The sequence below is a fragment of the Stylophora pistillata genome, chromosome 1, assembly GCF_964205215.1.
Source record: "Stylophora pistillata chromosome 1, jaStyPist1.2, whole genome shotgun sequence".
NCBI lineage: Eukaryota > Metazoa > Cnidaria > Anthozoa > Scleractinia > Pocilloporidae > Stylophora > Stylophora pistillata.
Genome location: NC_142519.1, coordinates 26,635,726 through 26,657,419, shown reverse-complemented (window position 1 = coordinate 26,657,419; position 21,694 = coordinate 26,635,726). Strand labels below are relative to the sequence as shown.

Sequence of the window (21,694 nt, the reverse complement as noted above, 5' to 3'; positions counted from 1 at the left end):
TAACCTCACTTTGTTTGTAGTTATATGAAGTATCCTTTACAATATTTGCGGTTTTGTGACACCATGGGCTCAGACTTTGGGGTCACGTGAGCTAGATCAACCGCTCGTGTTTGGATGCGTTCAAATCGTTTATAAGTGTTTTTCGAGCAATTTTCCCTCTACAGGAGCCTTAAGGACAGCATCATTAAGCTGGAATGTGGGTAGAGGCAAGCCTCTGAAAGAAAAACAGAGGTGAGAGGTGGTTTCATGTAGACTGGAGCACCAAAATGCTTCCATGCAAGTTTGGCGAGTTCACAAGTGAATTCGTCTCTCTGGCCCATCTGTGGATGGCTACCGGCAGGTACAAAAAGCAGGTCACAGGTCACAATTAACAGGTCACAATTAAACGGAGTTATACACCTGATAGAGTAAAGGCGTTGCATTATAGTGTTCCATATCCGGTCGTCAGAAATGAACGTATAATATACATGCGTTCGGTTTTCGTGTAAGAATAGAACAATAAAATGTCACTAGTTCAACAGTCTGTTGGGTGTACTAGTGTTGTTTCCTCTGTTTATAAGCTTGAAGACTTCTTTTTAATGTGCAGACAGAAATAAAATTTTCTTGGAGCTATAAGGGCTTGGAACGAGTCTGTGAGAGAAGCCTGGAACAGGGAATTCCCTCGTGCGCGTGAGAATCATGGCGGAGGAAGGAGAGGATTTTGAGGTAAGAAATTGACGTTTTTTCTCGCTTTTTTTGGTCTTTTCAGCTGGTTGTATAGCCATATATTTCCTGACCCATCATCCTAACATCCTTCTTTACTGAGTATCGACTGTAATTAAATCATAACCTGCCGATGAGGGACTAGTTGTGGTTGTGTTTAGTTGTTCCTGCGATATTGAATATCATGCGATGGAACACTATAAATGCAACGCCTTTACTCTATCCGTTGTATAACTCTTTAATTGTGACCTGTCAATTGTAACCTGTAACCTGTAACCTGTGACCTGTGACCTGCTTTTTGCACCTGCAGGGATGGCTACTAGGACCTACCAAGGCTTTTTGGGCCAGTTTTGAGTGGCAAAAGTCTCGATGGATGTGATACTTTGCTGGTAGGACTGGGTGGCCCGACACTGCGAATAATTTGTCAAAATGGAAATGTGAGGTATTCCTTTCTCGAGTTGTGGTGGAATTTCCCAGAATTCTTCTCGGTCATAAACGAGGAAAAGGTTGTGTTTGCTACACTAGCTTTCGTCAAACGGAGGAACAAGGGCTAGTGGATAAATTGAGAATGCATTTTCCAGCCAAACAGCAAGATCTGGCCCTGAGGTGTGTTTTGAATGCAAAATTTTGATTTCTTGAGCCAGTTTTGATCTTAAAAGATAGACACGTTTTCAGTGTTACTCTTGGAGCAGAATACTGGATTTTTGGGATTTGTTATTATATAAACGGTTCACTGCAATAGAAATCGGGAATCATTGTGGGTGTTTTAGGCTGCAATAGGTGTCACATCAAACACCCTTGCAATGTACACAGTCACATAATGTTGTCTCTTAATTTCAACAAGAAACAATTAACAACCGTAGTGGTGCAAATTCAATTGATGTATACGTGGCTTGATGGAAAAGGCTTAACAATTGGAGCTTTAAACATACAGGTCCCCACAATTGATCATAAATTCGCTTGACGATGGACATAGTGCAACCGATTCTTCCTCAAGCACAGAAAGCCGATTCTCGAGAAAGTGGCGTTTGACATCCACATTTGTCAGCTACTCTTATAGCAAAACTACTGTTGATAAGTGATCTTCAGCAAAGGGATTCTAGCGAATGATCACGGTTTTATGTCAGTTTGATATTTAAATTTCGTAACTGTTTTACTGCTCTCTGACGCTTTCATGTTAATGACGCTAGCAAAGCTATTGACCACAGTGATTTGAACTTGCATTTTCATTTTCTTTCAATTTGTTTTGTTTAATCTCGATATCTGTAAGTCGCCATTTGTACAATAAATAATGGCTAAACATTTTGCCTCGAGAATTTTCGGTTTTCTTCAAACTGAAATCGTCAATAATTTAAAGCAAAGATTGTAGTTTGGAAGCTAAAAAAAGGTTGGAGACTCTCAGTTCACGTAAAATGAAATCGAAGTTGTTCATGCCGCACACGAAGTCTTTGATTTGGTTGGGTTAAACCAAAGCCAGCTTAGTGCTTGCGATCAATCGCCGTTAAATCGGTCACAACAGTGCGTTAGAGTCTATTATAGGCAAGGGGCGCTTTCAACGAAAATTCATAAACTCGATCACATTTTGAAATCATTGTTCATACTTGTGTTGAACAATGAACAGGAGACGAAAAGTAGAATACAACAGACTTCCATCGATAGGATTATACGGCGCTTTTCACATCTTCAACTATAGAGAGAACGAATTTCGATATATCAACAAAGTTGAAATGGTAAATTGGCCACCGTAACGATTACAAAAGCTGACGTTTCGAGCGGTAACCCTTCGTCGGAGCGAATAGAGGAATTGTGGGTTGTTAATGGCAGAAAATGGAGCTACATTATTGGTGGGAACATGGCAACGAGAAAAACACGAATAAACTAGTGGAATGAAAAGCGTTCGTTGATCCCTGTGGGATTTAGACTGCCGGTTTGAAAGATGAGCTTTTGTTCAAGAGTTTTACGGCTTTCCGTGCTACCTAAGTGTAAGGAAAGACCGCAGATTGCCATATGTTGCTTAGAATGATTAGGTAAATTAAAATGTCTAGCGACTGGTTTCGATGTATCCTTGTTATTCCTTTCCACGTCTCGAAGGTGTTCTCGGAATCGGTCACCTAGTCTTCGGCCTGTTTCGTGTATCTTATTGCAATAAGTGCAAGTTATGCAATAGATTACATTGGCGGAGGTGCACGTAAAGTGATCGGTGATCATAATGGATCGTTTAGGTCCCGATATTTTATCAGTGTTGTGAATGAAAGCAGACATTTTGCATCGTGCACGAGCGCATTTAAAAGTGCCTGGTTGGTCATTATAGAGAGAAAGAGATTATAGAGAGAAAGAGATTGGTTTAGCGAAATTCAGTTATTTGGCGAGCTCTGTCTCTTTCTTGGAGTGACTGATGTTTATCAAACTAATTTGATATGCTCTCCATCAAAGACCTACGAGTAAACATGCAAATCAACGCTGGACACAGTGACCTCTAACTGGACTTAGTGACCTGATCACGATTTGTGGCGAACAAGGAGTAGAATCACTAAATAGTACAAGCCAACCAGCCCTACTTTAGGTTTTTTATCATTATCTTTTAAGCCGTTTGAACTTTAGATCAAAATGGCGAAGAAGTTTGGTAAATGTTTAACAACTAAGGTGTGAAGAAAAAAAATTAACTTCAGAACTATCAAACAAGGTGAACAGCTACTAAATAATTATAGTAATTTTTCAAATGTTCAAAGGCTTGCGAGGCAAACGGGGAATTCTGGAGGGGCCAGTAGGATTGCATTATCAAGCTACCAAGAGGACTTAACTCTTTACATCATACATCAGTATGCATAGTCTCTTTATATGTTTGGCATGGACTGACAAGTGAATGCGTTTAAGAATCAAGAGTGTCTTCGTTGGGGATTAATTCCTTAATTGTTGTGATCTTAATGTTTGATTAAGAGGTGATACTGAAAAGAGAAATTAGGTGCAAATCACTCCTAGAGGTTCAAAGGTTGAAAGACGATGTATTATGATGTTTTAAAACATCTGTAATCTCAGAGAAGTAGTCCAAAATGACTGTCAACTTCCATGATATCAAAGGAAATATTTGCTTACAAATAGCATTTTTATGCTTCTTCTTCCCATTGTGTACTTTTTATTTCTTTGGGGGGCCTGGGACTTGGGGTGGTATTTATTTGGATTATAACCAATACCCTTTAGGATACTTGTGCTTGCCAAGTGACCAGGCTCCCATGTGAGCCTTACTTCGTTTCATCTTGACGGTGGTTAAAGACGTGTTTTTTCATCCCTCCTCCTACCCTTCTCCCAGCCACTCCCATTTTTCAGATCATTAGATTGTATTTTTGGCGTTTTCAGTGCCCTCACCTTTACTGGGCCAAACTTTTTATCAAGGATTTGATTGAACAGTATTTTTAAATAAATGCTGCTATGGGATTTTGCCCATAGCCATTTACTCCAATTGTTGATTGGTTATAATTTTGCCCAGTAAACATAGCTCAGGCAAGGCAGCATATCTGGGTTGTGCATATAATTCATATGGGAGAAAGGGCCTAAAGGCTTTTGCATAGTTTAATTTATGTACGTTTAACGAAACTTCACCTGATTACATGTTCATGATCTTAAACTGAAGGCGTTTTTTTTTTTAGTTAAAGCGATCATAAATTTATTTCAAATTGTGTCTCATAGCATTAGGTATCCAGTCTGTTTAATTGCTATTCTTTGTTGTTTCGATCCAGTCTAGGTAGTTTTTAAATTTTGTGTACACGCCTGGATACCCTGGTCTGGCGCATCCGATGCCAAAGCTTACAACCCCTGTCAGGTAATATTTTCCATTTTGGGGGCACACTAAAGGGCCTCCGCTATCCCCCTGACAGGAGTCGATTCTCCCCTCTTTGTATCCAGCGCAGACCATGTTTTCCGTAAGTGACCGGTAGCTTCGTTTGCACTCTTGGTGGTCGACAAGTGGGACATTTGCTTTCAACAGATACCTGGATTGTGGTCCGTTGGACCGAATTGTGCCAAAGCCACTCACGGTGCACATGGTTCCAGTTGGAAAATCGGTGCGACTTGTAGGCATACAGATTGGCTTTATGTTGTCGCTGAATGGTGCTTTTGAGCTCAACTCTACCAGAGTTATGTCGTTATCCTTTGTCCGTTTGTTGTATCTAGAATGATTGATGACCTGAAAAGATAAATTATGGACACCTCTTGATAATCATTTTTTAACTGTATTTTATCGGCATCCCCTACTATTTCCCAGATAGTCTGATGATAGCATTTTTCACGACCTAGAAATTTATTAGGCGTTTACTTTATTAAATTTAAATTTATACCGTGCAGTTTCTATAAAAATATTCAACTTTACGAGCGAACCCAAATTTTTCGACCTCGAAGATAATGTCCCAGCACTTACATCATCAATGCTATCATCCTCGTATAAATATCAAGTTAATAATGCCAAAGTTCTCACTACCTTCTTTGCGGGGATTATCACTTCATTTCCATCTTCGTTTTTTGTATCAAATTCTGCAAGGATGACCTTAAGCGTCATATCATAGCTTGGATTTTCAAAGCAGTGGGCAGCTGTCACCACCCAATTCTCATCGATGAGAGTTCCACCGCAGAAAATGTTCGTTCTGCTGTAACGACCGTCATATCTAAAGCCAACCTGCCAGGGAAGCTCAGAGGGCCTCGCTTGCTCCCCACCGACGATACGAGACCTCTTACCGACACCGCAGGTAATACTCCCACTATACTTTCCCGTCTGTCCAGTTTGTTGAACACCAAAAGATTTGGTCCCTGTGAGGGATATATGTGAATTGTAAATTTTGAATTATGCAATTTATTGATCGGTTGTCATGTGGTCTTTAAAAGGCCAAAAAGTCATCATTTTCTCGGATAAGGCAACTGAGTTGCCTTATACGAGACCGTTTCACCTACGTTAAGGGATTTAAGTAAATTGTAAATTCTGAATTATGCAATTTATTGATCGGTGGTCATTTGGTCTTTAAAGGGTCAAAAAGTCATCACTCTCTCGGATAAGGCAACTATTTGATATTACAGTTCCACATAAATTGAGGACATCCCTCTCTAAACCTCATCTGATGCTAAAAAAAAATTGCCGCTTACCTTCTTCTGGGAGGTTGCTTGGAGGAGCACCTAGGATTGAAACAGATAATTCAAAATGTCAAATGCACATGTCTCTCAAGCTTCCTTTGTTTTTAAAAGAATATTTGATACACCTTTTTAGCTTGTCGATTTGCTGTCACGCCAAAGAATATGCGAATATGCGATAGTCCTCATGGGATGGTTTTTTTCTTTCAAGGGAATATAAACAGTGGACAAGAAGAGCCATCTCGTGGACTTTCCACTGCTACATCCCATTATTATTATTATTATAATGATTATTATCATTATTATTATCGTTATTATTTAGCAGTGTAAACTTATATGTACTAAACGATAGCGAAGGCACAGTAGGGCGCTCTTGTGTAACCTAAACGCCAACGGGAAATAAGAAAATCGAAATAAAAAAACTAATTATAGAAACTGATACATTGAAATATCTTCTAAGTAGAGCTTCGAAAAAACCTTTCAAATCTACTTATCTGAGATATCATATTAAAATACTTAGAAAATGCTCTACAAGTGTCTTATCTTATGTCATTATTTTGGAGAGGCATTGTGTAAACTTGAAGCTAATACCGACTTCTGCGTCTTCACCAAGACTTCTTTACTCTTTCTTCCCACTAAAACCTAACAGTTCTCTCGAGTCCTTTGGAGTATCTTCCCAGTACATTTAGGGTGATGTTGTGCTGGTCTATGCGGTATCCTATGTTGTTTTAGTTCCAGCCGAAAAGGGGCATACTTCTTTGTCTTATCCTAATTTTTCGCAGCTCTGCTGTCTACCCATGGACAACTCATCCCTAGGATGGTGACAATCTTCTGCTAGTGGTTCACAACCCTAGCGTCTATCCGGTTGGCTCTCACTACCACGTGGTCTGCGTACAGCGGAACACCCCAAAAGGCTTCTGCATCTGCACTTTCGTGGAGAAGTTTTGGCTCGATCGGGGAGCACCAAGGTGGTACAGTGTCTACGAGTTCTACATCATGGAGCATCTCAAAGAACAGAATCTTCATGCCTGTGGAGATATTTGCTCTGCGCAGGCGCAGAGCAGCTAGTCAGAATATGTGCTACCGACTCCTGCGCTTTGCCGCAGAGTCTGCGTTGCACGTCACGCGCCGTAGCAGTTCTTGCCTTTTTACTCTGATAGATTCGTGTACTGAGCATCTGCTGCGGCAATCACATGTTGGACAGGACTTTCACTTACTAAGCCAGTCAAAACATCCGTTACTCAGCTCAATCACTTCATCTCGAGGCGATCAGCTTCTTTTGCCAAATCTGACTTCACACGTCCTCCTTCAGCTTTTCTTGCTGAGCTCACTTCAACTGCTCTTAATTGATCTTTGTACCTGGGATCTCATCTCCATTCTCAGTGCAGCATGGAGGGTTAGGGTGCACCAAATTTAGCGATATTCCAAGCTCTTTCCCATACTTGAAAGCCTCCTTGACATTAGAACTATGTCCTATTTTTTACTGAGCGCTCTTGAAACTGGCGCATCAGCTCTATGGTTGGATCCTCGTTCTTGAACAGGTTATTTTAATATTAAAATATTTTTAGTATTATTATTATTATTATTAGTAGTAGTAGTAGTAGTAGTAGTAGTAGTAGTAGTAGAGAATTATTAGTATCATTTATCATTACTATTATTACTATTATTACACATGAGAAGATAATAATCTCTCTTTTTTTTCCCTTAATTTGTCCTATTATGTAAAAGTTTGATCTATTCCATAATGGTTTGAATAAAGGGTTTCCTAAACCTGTGAAGCAATTTTTTTTTTGCCGGAACGTCTCTGGCTATTGCAGCTTTCGTGGCAGCCACATGGAACATTTAAGCTTTCGTGACTCACGATATTATTTGTTGAAGTAACAAATAAACCTCCAGCCATCGTTTCAATAACTACTGGTGTTAATTACAGTATTTCAACCTACCCTCTGCAGGAAAGACATTTGCTTTAAACGTATCAGGGTCTCCTTCAGCTCCTCGCGGACTGTAGCGAACGCAGACAATGTCACCATGAGCTGAGGATCGAGCAGTTCCAGCACCAATTTCAAATGTACTGTTCCAGACAATCTTTAGTCAATGAAGTAATGAATATAAAATGAAAAAAATATTGCTAACACGCGAATCCCATTGGAGTCTTTTAAAAACACGGATTGGATTTATACATATGAATATTACATGAAAAAGGAGCTTCGTTTGCCTTAAAAATATACTGAATACATTTAAAAATCTGCCACCTATCACAACTTCCGCTTTAAGAACACATGTCGAACAAATCCATCTTATAATTTTTTTTAAAGCATAAAAATGCTCACAATACTGTCTACGGTGACTCCTAACACAGGATCAGGGGCTCCCCAACTTGTAAGGTGAATGTAGCAATGAGCTTTTAGGAGCCGTTGACATGATCACATTCATACTGATAAATTGAAGACATTTTATGAGAGCTGAACTGATACCAAGAGACAAGAGTATTCACTTTGGACGACATACTGTGGTGCATACAGATAGGAAATTATTGGCGATTACCTGAGCAAAATGCTTGATAGGCAGTCCCGGGGATTTAGGCAATCCTGTCTCATAATTGTAGTTTACTATTTCCGAGTACCACTCATCGACAGCCCTAGCACACAGTTCAGGACTTGGACCTCCACTTTTAGAACTAGTGTCAGACGTCGCAGCAATATTTTCTCCCCGGTTTTTTGAGTCCATTGTTCTGTTGTCGTTTTCTAGTTCGTCCTGCATGGCGAGTTTTTCGCACCATTTCGTGGCTTCCTCGGCTAACTCTTCTGACCAAGCGACAGGCTGCGCCCCGTGAAGTTTTCTGAGACCATTGTGAGACAAAACACAAGTTTTGCCAAAGTCATCATAACTGCTGACCCCTTAAAAAAAAAAAAAGAAAAATTGGCTGCTGATGCAGTAATCTTAAGATGATACAAAAACCACAGGTAATTTTGTTGTTGTAAAATTTTCCAACATCTAAATAATTAAATCAAAGCATCTTGTTTTCCAATCGCGGACGAAAGCGTTTCAATTTGAAAACCCTGGAAGCACTTTCGCACTTCAAATTTCATTTCTTATCCGTTTCAAATCAGTATTTATGTAACAATACTGTCACCCGACCGAAAAAAATATTACAAAACAAACAAGTGTTGTGAATGTGCGGCTTGGCCAAATCAGTAGTTTCTTTAAAATTGGTTAATACTCTCGCATCTTCACCTTAAAGCTAAGAAGACTTGAAGGACGAGTGAGTTCTACAGGAAGCCAGTCCCAAACTTTAGGACATTGGCAGAGAATTGTAAATTAATTGAGGTTTGAACGACACAAGTGCAATTCCAAAAATAAAATAAAATTCTGAAATGTCAGGATATGACTTTTGCCCTTTTGCGCTTCTGTAAGATATAATTCGAATGCAATAGAAAATTTGTAATATTTAATATATCTAAAACAGCTTTTAGATCCAAGTAACTTACCTGCACAAAGAAGAGAGGCACAGAATATAAATGCAAATAAATGAAGTAGGTGCATGTCGAATGTCGAACACCTTTTCAGTTCTCCTCTTTTCCTTCCAACCTTCTAGTTGATTTTGTGATCTTCTCAGGCTTGAAGTTGCATTTATAGGAAACAACCGGCAATCATTACCTGATTTGGCGAGGTCTTAGTGTGAAAGAACAACTGGTATTACAAGGTAAAACTGCACGCTCCTCAAGAAAGGACACTCCCATATCTTCAATAATGAAGTTGCAGGTGAACTCAGGACATTTTCCGGCTTCATGAAAATTGAAAACCATGTGTTTATTTCTCCTCCTATCTAAAGGAACGCGGGCTGTGCAAAAGTTAAGGGAACTTTAGTAATACGGTTGAAGCTTCTTAAAAACTCAAGTTTGTCCTTTTCAATCCAAGGACAAATCTTTCCCCTAACAAAAGGAGGAGGAAAATTTGAGGAAATTTTGGAGGAAATTTTGATCGTTCTAAAAAACTCAAATTTCGCGACGTGGCGTATTTAGGAAACGATATCTCTCGTTATTATGATCCAGAAATAAAAAAAAGTTTTAATGTTAGGTTTACACAATCCTTACGATCTTAGTTACTCTGAAGAACGCATCACTTGTTACACAATGTTGATAAATATATTCTTCTCTCAGGAATTCACGAGTTATGAGGTTTTAAACTAAAAAATCACATGAGCATTTTGGAGCCATAGTAAAAAGCAGTGAGGATATCTTTCGTTTTCCCTTTTTTCAACCTCACACTCTTAAATTGTCCTTAGATTGAGCATTCAACCTAAGAAACAGCACTTTGGAAAATTTCTACAAACACAAAGCAATTACTTAATTCCTCTTGCAAAGGACAAGCAACGTGGTACCATGAAGGGAGGCATCCACAAGCATCCATTTATTCCTTCTTATCCTATTCTGTCACATGACCACACCCACGATAGGAAAATGAACCAAGAGAAAGAAAGCTTTTCAATCCATGAAAAAAAAGTTTAGACTCCGTCGTCGGAATAAGGAAATAAAGAAAGTATGGGCCTGTATAATTTCTGCTTCATGCATCTTGAGCATTGAGCTAAGGAGCATTCCGTCACAGATCAAGGACGAGGTCTGGACAAGAAAATATTGTGGCCCTTATGATTACTTGTTCTCACTCCGCCACTGTTGTATAAAGATATCCTTTACGTTATTATGCGGATCACTTCCTTTACTGATTTTTCCTCTTTAATTCTTTTAATTTTCACAGACATCGAAATATGATAAATTCTTATGAGAAAAAAAAACCGCTTCCTCAACCCAATTAATATACACCTGAAAATTTTCATCGGCTCAAGTTCTTTCCCAGCGATGACCACTCTCGTAGAGTTCATTAAGGAACTAGTCTTCTCTTTTTAAACCTTGCGCAGTTCAAAATGAAGGTGTCTTAATTGTTTAAAATAATGTTAACAAATTTGTTTGGACAAGCAACGCGATAACATGGAGGGAGGCATCCACAGAACATCTATTCCTTTTTTCTCCTTCCATTCCTTCTCAAGACCCCAACCATTATAGAAAAATTAATCAAGAGCAAAAAAAAAAACGAAAAAAAAGCTTTAGTTGTTTGAAATAGTTTCCAGAAAAGTTTAGACTCCGTCGTCGGAATAACGAACTAAAGAAAGTTTTCGCATGTTAAATTTCTGCTACGTGCATCTTGAGCATTCAGCTGATGAGCATTCCATTACAGCTCAAGGGCGAGCCGGAGCGCTGAATAAGAAAACATTTTGGCCCTTATGATAACTTGTTCTTAGTGCACCATTGTTGTATAAAAGATATCCTTTGCGTTATTAGGCAGATCACTTTCTTTATTGATTTTTCCTCTTTAACTCTTTTAATTTTCACAAATATCGAAAGCAGGACTGTGTGAGCAAGAAGGAGCTTCAGGTAACCAAATACGATAAATTCTTATTAAAAAAACCGCCTCAAAATGTTTGCAATTAAGATGTTTCAAGTATTTGAAATAATGTCAGCAAATTTGTTTAGTTTTCATTATTTATTTAATGCAGTAAATGGTTTGAACCCGGGGGTAACATGTGAAGGTGTAGTCTGATCGTCCGGGTGAGTGTAGTCCTGAGAAGGACTGTTGTCGGTGGTAGTGACTGACGTTTCGACAACCTGTGCGGAAGTCATCATCAGAGTCAAGTGAATGATTGTTGTCAGTAGAATGTTCTTATTCCAGTTCGTGTGAAATGATCGGTTGGTTTTGCCGTGATGTTATTGGCTGTAAGACTCAAGTGACGTAAGTCGGTCGTGATTGGTCTGTTTCGATCCGTCGGTAAAGTTTGGTCGTTCTTTTTCGGTCGTTTGTGATGTTTATGTCGTGAATGAATCGTTTGTATGGAGCGGGTAGTTGTTGACATCTGTTTAGGGGAGTCTGTTCTAAGTTAGTAAACCAGCTTTCCAGAGTCAGTCGTTGAAAATAGTCAGTGCTGTAGGTTAGTGCTGTAGGTCTAGTCAGTGCTGAGGTCAGTGGTTCGAATCCCGTACCGGCCTGACTTTTTTCAGGTCTGATTTTCACTATTACTTAAATAGTGCTCTTTACTGCGAGGATCGTACACAAATACGTTTCTATAACCGCAATTCAGATATATGAATTTCACATATTCGTTGAGTTGTAAGTATGTTATATAAAAATTCAAACCCTAATATGTTTTCGTTATGTGAATAATCCAGGGCTTGAGATATTTCACATTTGTATAAATGTTTGGCGAGCGAGCCCTGGAACATCTTTTACCGTGACTGACAATTCCCCCCAAGTAAAACTTTCCCTTATTGTAGCATGCGAGAGGTCCACCACTATCGCCTTTACATGTGTCCAGAACCCTTTCCGTGTATCCTGAACATAACATTCTGTCTGTTAACCAACGGACGCTCGTTCGACATTCTTCAGGAGTTAGAATGGGAACATCGACTGCTCGAAGCGTATTTTCAGCATTTTCCAAAGAGTAATCTAGTCCTGAACCAGTCACAGTACAAATTTCGCCACCTGAAAACGACACTGTTTGATCCGGTAAACAAATCGGCCTCATATAGTCATTAAAGTCTTTAAGAGGCGTTTTTAACTTGACGAGCGCAATGTTATAATCTTTAGTGTTCTTTCTATGCAGAGGATGTCTAATCACTTTGGAAGCCTCCGCAACGACCTCTCGACCATCTTCGTTCTGAGCATCAAATTCACCAAGGAGGACTTTCAACTTAAACTTTGGATTTACACGAACTACAAAGCAATGCGCAGCTGTCAAAATCCACTCTCTATCCAATAAGGATCCGCGACAAAACAGGTTTGACTTGCCCAGTTGGTTCTGATATCTGAAGCCCACTTGCCAAGGGAATTCTCCTGGCTTAATAGCTTCATTACCTGTTGGCCCTCTCCTTTTGACAATTCCACAGGTAATATCTTCCATAGGTTTTTGTTCTAACTCCTGATTTGTCAATTCTGAAAGCGTTTGAGTAAAGTGAATGAAAATTCTTTTTTATATTTCAACATAAATTAGTATCACAGAATCGGCCATCTTGTAATACATGTATTTGTGTGTATCTTTTTACGTTAATTAACTCTACTAACAAAAATTACCTGTCAAAAACTTTATGGCTTATTCATACAATCTTTGTAAGGCTGGTTATACGCATGTTAAACTGTGTATCGTACCTTGATCGCTATCAAGAGGCGAGCTTTCATTTTGGAAGGCTGTGTTTCCTGTACCCCCTCAAGAAATAGGAAAAACAAAGGTACAATAAGCATGGAGTCATGCCAAGAAAATCATAAATCTTTTGGGCACTCTTTTTAATAAACACTCTTTCATCACGCGCCCGGCAACAACAAAATTATAGAGATCGACACCAAGAAGGAAGATTGGTCTCCTCTGCAAAAAAATGTTACAGGGGTCTTGATATCTGTTCTTGAGTTAAAGATGGAGGTCGATACACTCTTCTGAAACCAGGGAAGGATGAAAATTATTGACAATTTCAGTGTTTGAATGGTTGACTTTGATAGTTACACGATTGTATTTCATAATTCTCTTATTCTCACTCTCGTTTCCGGTACCAGTTAACCATTAACACTACGATGCAAATTACAAGACATGTGACAGTCAGGGTTGATAAATGCTTCAGCTCGTTGCATAATACTTAAGAATAGAAGTCCGCAGTATGTCAGAAAACGTACCTGACATGGTCGGCTTTGGCGTTGAAGATGGAGATGTCAAATCGCTTTCTCTTAAAAAGGGTGCTGCGCCTGTTTTTAAAATCATTAGACAAAACTTGTTTCAGCCGTTGTAATCCGAAGGACCACTATGAAATAGCCAGACTTATTATGTGTAAAGAAAAGTTTAACTCAAATTTTTGAAAGGGTAGTAATAGTTTATAATGATAACGAGTTCCTGGTGGTGCTGTTGCCTGCTGATTCTAGTGGAAGGTGCTAAAGTTATTGATGAAAAATCTTTGTAGACTGAAGTGCTCGTTTCGTTAAATTTTCGAATGTATGTTTGGCAGAAATGCTCAAGAGTGTACTGAAAGGAATTGATACCTCTTCTAAATCACGCACAAAAGATAGGACAAAAACGGAATGGAAGAACATCAAAATTATCGGGGCAAGCCAGATATTAGATGCGAAGGGGGCAAATTTTTTCAACTTGCACAGCTGCCACTTCTCATTGTTGTTTATCACGCTGGTGTTATATTTTCCATACTTTCGTTTCTTGTAGAGCTGATTTCGCAACAGAGCTAAAAAGCCACTTGGGTGTTGCTCAAAATAGTTGCCTATGATAATGATCAATACCTTTAGGAAAAACATTTTTGATGAAGGCTTGCGGTCCACCCTCTCCACCCTTGGGAGAATATCGAGCCACTGATATAAAACCATAAGTTTTAGAGATTGCACTTCCAACTCCTATCTCCATTGAGGCATTCCACACAACCTGTAAAGGAAGAATGTCTTATGCTTTAACTTTTAATCAAATGTCCTATATATTTTACTTACTCTGTATTTTCCTGTACTCTTGCTTGTGCAGTTCCTGTCTAGTAATCTACCAATTCGAGGGCCATATCGTATAGAAGCGTACTCGCCCGACTATGACGGTTATATTTGGATTACACAACTCCGCCCAGCGGTATTGCTTTAAACAAGTTCAAGGCATAAAGTTAAACACAGTTAAGTAGGGGTATATATTTACACGAAGAAATCTCTCTAACCTGTGCAAAGTGTTTGATCGGCAAATCAGGCTTCTTTGCGATTCCCATTTGGTAATTATAGTTCCCTGACTCGTCGTACCAGTTCTGCACTACCTCGCTACACGTGAAACAATTAGGTTTCAAGGATCCTTGGCATTTCGGTTGAGGTGGCACAAACCAGGCTATGTTCTCACCCTCGTCTTTCTCTACCAAAGTGTCGCCATCGTGTTCGATCTTGTCATTTATTGCAAGATACTCCGCCCACTTCTGTGCATCCACAGCAAGAGACTCAGACCACGAGAGGGGCTGGGAACCATGAAGCTTTCTCAGCTTGTTGTGTTCAGTTACACAGTCGCGGTCGAACAAGTCATAAGGAAGACCTGGGACATAAATGGTAGCACTCGACTCTCGTTGTCGAAACCATTGGAACATATCACTCAGCGAAATGTTTAAGAGAGGTATCTACTAGTCAATTCGACAAGACTGATCATGTATAAAAAAAACCTGAGCTCTAACAAAACGTGCCACCGAAAAGTTAACGACAGTACAGGCAGATAACATTCAAGCTTTTTTCTTTTGACAATTGGAGCTTAAAAAATACAGGTCCCCAAACATTGTGGTAATTTTGCAAGGAAAGGACGTCAATTTCAGCACAATTGATCATAAATTCACTTGACGGTGGACGTGGTGCGACCGATTCTTTCTCGAGCACAGAAAGCCGATTCTCGAGAAAGTGGCTTTTGCCATTCACATTTGTCAGCTACTCTTGTAGCAAAACTACTGGTGACAAGCGATCTTAAGCAAAGGGATTCTGAAGAATGATCATGGTTTTATGTCAGTTTGATATTTAAATTTCGTGACTGTGTTAGTGGTTTCTGACGCTTTCATGTTAATGATGCCAGCAAAGTTATTGACCACAGTGATTTGCACTTGCATATTTCATTTTCTTTTAATCAGTTTTCTTTGATTTCTATTTCTGCTAGTCGCCATTTGTATAATAAATCATAGTTAAACATTTTCGTCTGGTATTTTCGGTTTTCTTCAAACTGAAATCATCTGCAGTTCAAAGGAAAGACCGAAGTTTGGAAGCTAAATTAAAAAGGGTTGGAGACTCTCAGTTCACGTTAAATTAAATCGAAGTTGTTCATACTACACACGAAGTTTTTGATTTGCTTAGGTTAAACCAAAGCCAGCTTATCGCTTGCGTTCAATCGCCGTTAAATTGGTCACATCAGTGCGTTAGAGCCTTATCTAAACAAGGGGAACAAGGGGCGGTTTCAACGAAAATTAATTAACTTAATCACATTTTGAAATCATTGCGCTTACCTTTGTCGAACAATGAACAGGAGACGAAAAGTAGAAAATAAAAGAGCTCCATCAATAGGATTATACGCTTTTCACATCTTCAACTCTAAAGAGAAATAGATTATTTTATCGAAACTCAGTTATTTGGCGAGCTCTGTTTCTTTCTTGGGGTGACTGGTGTTTAATAAATCAGTTTGATATGCTCTACATCTTTTTTTTTCTTATTACCGTGAAGCAATTGAAAAATATTTGATGTCAATTAATACCCTACACAAACAATCTTTAGATGTATGACGATACCCACACTGTATATAGATTACTAACTGACCTACAGACCTATAGACCTACACTGTATATAGATTACCAACTGACCTACAGACCTATAGACCTATACTGTATATAGATTACTAACTGACCTACAGACCATAGACCTACTCTGTATATAGATTACTAACTGACCTACAGACCTATAGACCTACACTGTATATGTATTATAGATCTAATTTTAGCTGTTTCGATCTACTCTTACTGAGAAGGAGTAACATTATTTGCTGAGTAAATTAGCGAAATATTACCCGAATCACAGAACGTACTAAATTTATTTCAAAAACTAGTTACTTTACTCATATCATTTACCTGAAGGATAGTTTTTCTTCGGTTCCAAATTTAATTCTTGGTTAAAACAAATTGGCCGCCATGTTTGATAATTAAGAATTTATTAGACCATGACCATGGTGGCGCTTTGAGTAGACTAAATATAGCCACCCGCTTGTAAAAGACTGAGACCTACCAGAGAAAAATAAATACGTTTTAACCTTAAAATTTACAATTATCACAACATTTGCGCGAACATTTAAGGGACAAAGCTTTATATGTGTTGTACTTACGGAACAAGTGGCATGATTGAAAAGTTAAATTTATAGCAATTGAATTGATACAAATTTTTGCAAGTGAATGTAAAATTGTGATTGAAACATATAAAATCGCTTTCCTCGTGGAATAAATTCAGAGTTACAGCTGCGTATTCTCCAATGGATTAAAGTACATGTGGAGTAGTTTACAAGTAAATTTATCCAAGGGTTAGGGTTAGAAACAACTCCCTGAAATGCATGCGACATATATATTTTTATTTATCAGAAACATGAGGTCAAACTCAAAGTGAATTTGCTTGTAGGCGTTGTTTCAACCGGCTAACAGCGTGTTACCTTGACACCTGACCTGTTACTTTTGTTGGTTGTAAGGATATAATGTTCTGTGACCCAAAAAATGTCGCAGCTTCCCAAAATGGATCATGCAGTCCTGCTTTTCTTGTCATTCATTATTTCAGTAAGATCAGGTAATTATCCACGCTGGGAGTGATTTTGTTTACTACCTAAAATATCTTAGTGTTGAAGTAATTGACATCATCATATGAAACAAAAATAGTATTTATCCATGGGCCATTGTATCGAAATCTTTAGAAAACAACTTGACTGCAAGTGTACAACGTAGCTTAAACGATGCTGAAGTGTTTCCGTATTTGAAGAGCACGAACTATAATAAAATCGACAAAAATTAGATGACGTAAAACCGTACATCTGCACTCGTTATAGCGTATGAGTGCCTCAGACCAATTGTGCGTGCTCAGTCCCATCGTTAGTTTCTTACTGGGTCTAAATCTCCCGCTCGACTACCTTAAACACCTTTTACACCGCTTTCTCAACGACAAAAGGGGATTTTAACCTTCATACATTGTACTGAGTGCGAAGGATGCAATTTTTCTCTTCAGTTAGTCATATCGACCAACTATTGTATATGCAGGAGTCAGCTCTTATGGAGGCTGTGAGTCAAGGGATCCCCGAGAGCTGGACATGGCAAGCAGGACTTAGACGACCAAATGAGCCAAATTTGTTTTGTTGCGGCGTACTTATTGGTAGTTCTTGGGTTCTTACTGCTGGACACTGTGTTTTTGCTATGAGGGACTTCATGCCAACCTCACTGATTGAGGTAATCATAGGTGAAAAAGACCTTCGGAACAAAGACGGAGTCGCCACGAACGTGACTGAGGTGTTCCTTCACAATAAGTACGACCCTGACACTCAGGACTATGACTATGCGCTCTTACGGCTTGCAGATCCTGTAGAGCAAGGTCCATTGATGTACATCCGTCCAGTCAAGTTGCCAAGTGACGAATTAGACTTTGAGTCAGGGACGGTCTGCTTTGTGTCCGGGTACGGAGCGCCAAAACCCGGGAATAACTCTTTTGCGAAACTGATAACCGTTCAAGTACCAATTGCAAGTGATGATGCATGTAAGAACGCTTATCAGGATCGCACCATAACAGCAAGAATGTTCTGCGCAGGTTTTGAGGAAGGCGGCGCTGATGCTTGTCAGGGGGACGGGGGAGGACCGTTGGTCTGTAAGGATGGTAGTAATTGGTATTTAAAAGGGCTGGTGAGCTGGGGACGAGGTTGTGCTGTCCCAGGAAGCTATGGAGTTTATGCGAATGTCAAAAAGGCAATGAAGTGGATACGGAAAATAACGGATCTTTCAGGAGACGAACCTGAACACTGAACCTCATCTTTGTGACAATTTTTCGCACTGTTAATGGGTTCTGACATAGTGTTAAAAAGATAAGCATCGCGCCGTAATCATGTGAAAAATAATAATGGCATCAGTTAAATTTTCATGATTTTAACAGAGATACATTCTCACGAAACCTTACATGCCATTGCTCATCTTTTTAAAATTAGTTCACATAAGTCGAAAAACCGATCATCAGAGTGATTACCGTAGTTGTTTCGTTGTGTCAATTAAGTCTTTTTTCATCAGACAATTTTTCTACGTTTTATTTGCCAAATTTACCATTGGAATGTCAAAGCAAAATTCGCGTTATTAAGTGTCACTATATGGGCTAGACGTGACAAGAACATTTACTTAGAATTTTATTTTATTGCTCAACAATAAACTGCTTCAAAATCGTAAAAAATCGATACCACTCGGTCTCAACTTTTAAAAAATTGGTTACCTCTCCTGTACTTTTGAATTTGTATACCATCATGTTTCACGTTGAAAGTTTGCTAAAATGACCTGCTATATGATGTCGTTCCACCGAGAAAAAAAACACGCCCCCAGTGGGATAAAATGTGAGAAAATATACTAGCGTAAGAAAGATTCCGGGTGACAATGTTCACTTCTATGATGTTGGCCTTTGTGATCTTTTGTTCTCTTTGTGTTTGTCTAAACACCGTCTCAGGTAAGTCAACTGTTTTAAAATCTATTTTGAATTCCTTTCCGATAAACCTTCTACTAAAAAATAAATCATTTCATTCTCGTCAAGCGTATGACCGCAAATATCGTGTTTTGGGGGTAGTCTACCACTTCATCGGATTTGTTTATCAGTTCTCTTTGTTCATCTGGCTTTCAACTGCCGATCCATTTCGTTATCTATCATTTAAACGAAAACGGCAGATGTAGCTTGCAGTTCTTTAAAACTTTTAACACTCATGCTTTGATTCATGTTTTAAGGTGCTGGTGAAAATAACATAACTTTAACCAACACTACAAATCAACATGTGCAATGTTCTTACAAGGCAATTGACCTCATTAGACAAGAAAAGCTTTTCATTATTGGAGGTAGGGTTTAACTTTTTGTCTTTTAAGTTGTGTGATTGTATTGTTTCTGTTTCCATCGTTTCTTTTTTCAATCGTTATTTTCAACTTTAGGCCGCTAATAGCAATCTGCAACTCATGCCTTTAAGTGTCGCTACAACTTCTATAAATTATATGGATGTTAGCTATTGTATGAGAGAATCGGGTATCAAACAAGTGTCTCAATATCATAGGGAATTTTCTGATCATCGTCATAGCATAACTGCGAAGCACAGAAAAGGTATAGAAGTATATGAAGTCACTATAACTCTTGGCGTTAAGTAGTAATTGTGCTGAACTTCTTTAATTTTGGTCATTTCGCTCCCTCTTTCTGAGCTTGCAACGGGACACCTCCTCACGTCCCTTGGCCACCGATGCCCCCAGTTCCTGCACCATGCAGTCAAGGTAAGCTGAAACATACTTTCTGTCGCAGCTCTGCCATAACGCTCCTCCTACCTGGAGGAGCGTTATGGCAGTTACACGTGCACTGAAACGACCCTACAAAACGTAAGAAGACTGTTGAATTAAAACCAATTGCCAGGAAAAAACTAGAGCGTTTTTCAAATAGTGGTAACACAAAATCGGAATAACTTAACGCCCCTTTCGACCAAAAGAAAATATCAAAAGATGAAGTTGAGAAAAGTGACACCAAGTAAAACAAGTGAGATACCTAATGTGCGGAATAACCTGACTGACCGCTGACTGACCAAGTCGTTCAAGTTGTGCATCTGATCGGCTAAGTGGGTGACGTGAGTTTTAGAGATCACTCATAACTAAAAGCACCAAAAATGAAAACCAATGCTGCATGCCCTGTTTTCAACTTATGTTTTTTTGTGACACAGGCAACACATCTGCTCCTGCTTGGCAACTTCAACCGAGTTATATCGTCGGGGGAATGGAATCTAAGAGAGGTCAGTGGCCATGGCAGGCTGGACTGAAGCGATCTGCAATGAAAAAAATATTCTGTGGTGGCTCGCTGATTGATCCTCAGTGGGTATTGACTGCTTCTCACTGTCTGTACGAAATATCCAAATACTCCCAACCGGGAAAGATACCCCACATTGAGGTAGCGTTGGGAGAGTTCAATCAGGAAAAAAGGGACCCAGAGGAAGTGAATGAAAACGTCACAAAGCTCTTCCTACATGGTCAATATGACCCAGAAACTTTAGATTACGATGTTGCGTTACTTAAGCTTAAAAATCCCGCGAAGTTATCGGAGATCGTAAGACCTGTCTGTCTTCTGGACGAGAAGGTTGACTTCGGCCCTGGAACTAACTGTTTCGTCACAGGGTTTGGAGTCACTGAGCAGGGAGGAGAAGTGTCAGCTAAACTGCAAGAAGCGAACGTACCAATCGTAAAACAAGAGACTTGTCAAGCAGCGTACAAAAGTAAAAAAATCACACCCAGAATGTTCTGTGCAGGCTATACTAAAGGAGGCATTGATGCGTGTCAAGGAGACAGCGGAGGACCTCTGGTTTGCATGAACCACGGCAAGTGGTTTCTAAAAGGAATCGTAAGCTGGGGAGTTGGTTGTGCGAGGCCTGGTGCTTATGGTGTCTATTCGAACGTAAAGGCTTTCTTACCGTGGATTCGCAATATCATAAACAACGAGATGGAGGACATCAACCTGAGTTGATTTGAATAAGTTAAGGAAAATTTTATAATTTATTTTGCCTGAAGGAAGAACCGAATAAAACTGAATATCATTCGATAAATCTTTTGCTCCTCTTCATTAGCCAAAGGTGAACAAAGTAAACAACAAGCAATCATCCCTTACAGTTTCGGTGTGCTTGAGATTCCAGTCCCTGAGGTGCCAGGCGAAGAATCCCGAGAAATGACTTTAAAAACAGTCAGTGATGTGTTGTTTTCCCGAGCCTTTAGGTTCACCCTATTGAACAAAAATGACAGCCACACTGAACTGTCATTTGAATGATTATCCAAAATCTTATATCCAGAAAGAAACTACTTTCCAATTCTTTATGCTTGGAGTCAAAATAATTTGTATCAGAAGAAAAACGGAGAGTGAATGAAGATACTAATATAACCTTGAAGTGTTAATGGTGGTTCTTGCGAGAAACCAAGGGCAAAAATGTTTCTTTTTACGAGAGAAATTCATCACATATAAAGTAAAGGGTAGGCACAAGACTTGAAAGAGAGAGTGGAGAAAAATACATTCATACCCTTAAGCTTAACGTAAATTAAAAAAAAAAAAGAACCGAGTAAGATAATTC

At 39.2% G+C, this 21,694-nt stretch overlaps 4 protein-coding genes and 1 long non-coding RNA gene across 5 annotated transcripts; 3 read left to right on the top strand and 2 right to left on the bottom strand.

Moving 5' to 3' along the window:
• The first annotated feature begins 137 nt into the window (after positions 1-137).
• LOC148741874 (uncharacterized) lies at positions 138-2,127 on the top strand. Its single transcript, XR_015993117.1, has 3 exons — positions 138-231; positions 587-705; positions 1,013-2,127. It is a non-coding gene; the product is annotated as an uncharacterized LOC148741874 (long non-coding RNA).
• Positions 2,128-4,255: 2,128 nt separating this feature from the next.
• Positions 4,256-9,461, bottom strand: LOC148741873 (trypsin-3-like). The gene is made up of 6 exons (XM_088746909.1): positions 9,303-9,461; positions 8,359-8,711; positions 7,758-7,899; positions 5,830-5,859; positions 5,174-5,499; positions 4,256-4,882 (listed from the first exon to the last, which is right to left on the bottom strand). The coding sequence occupies exons 1-6, from the start codon at positions 9,355-9,357 to the stop codon at positions 4,406-4,408; spliced, it is 1,383 nt and encodes a 460-aa protein (XP_088603035.1). The 5' UTR covers positions 9,358-9,461; the 3' UTR covers positions 4,256-4,405.
• A 1,682-nt stretch (positions 9,462-11,143) lies between these two features.
• On the bottom strand, positions 11,144-17,611 carry LOC111320594 (plasma kallikrein). The gene is made up of 8 exons (XM_022923253.2): positions 17,039-17,611; positions 16,470-16,619; positions 15,855-15,939; positions 14,550-14,908; positions 14,137-14,275; positions 13,525-13,593; positions 13,009-13,065; positions 11,144-12,795 (listed from the first exon to the last, which is right to left on the bottom strand). Exons 3-8 carry the CDS (start codon positions 15,904-15,906, stop codon positions 12,002-12,004), a joined length of 1,470 nt encoding a protein of 489 aa, XP_022778988.2. The 5' UTR covers positions 15,907-15,939; positions 16,470-16,619; positions 17,039-17,611; the 3' UTR covers positions 11,144-12,001.
• Positions 17,038-18,536, top strand: LOC148741872 (trypsin-7-like). The gene is made up of 2 exons (XM_088746905.1): positions 17,038-17,169; positions 17,602-18,536. Exons 1-2 carry the CDS (start codon positions 17,100-17,102, stop codon positions 18,384-18,386), a joined length of 855 nt encoding a protein of 284 aa, XP_088603031.1. The 5' UTR covers positions 17,038-17,099; the 3' UTR covers positions 18,387-18,536.
• A 140-nt stretch (positions 18,537-18,676) lies between these two features.
• Positions 18,677-21,178, top strand: LOC111320580 (serine protease 33). The gene is made up of 4 exons (XM_022923239.2): positions 18,677-19,068; positions 19,341-19,448; positions 19,800-19,868; positions 20,306-21,178. The coding sequence occupies exons 1-4, from the start codon at positions 18,999-19,001 to the stop codon at positions 21,097-21,099; spliced, it is 1,041 nt and encodes a 346-aa protein (XP_022778974.1). The 5' UTR covers positions 18,677-18,998; the 3' UTR covers positions 21,100-21,178.
• The last annotated feature ends 516 nt before the right edge of the window (positions 21,179-21,694 follow it).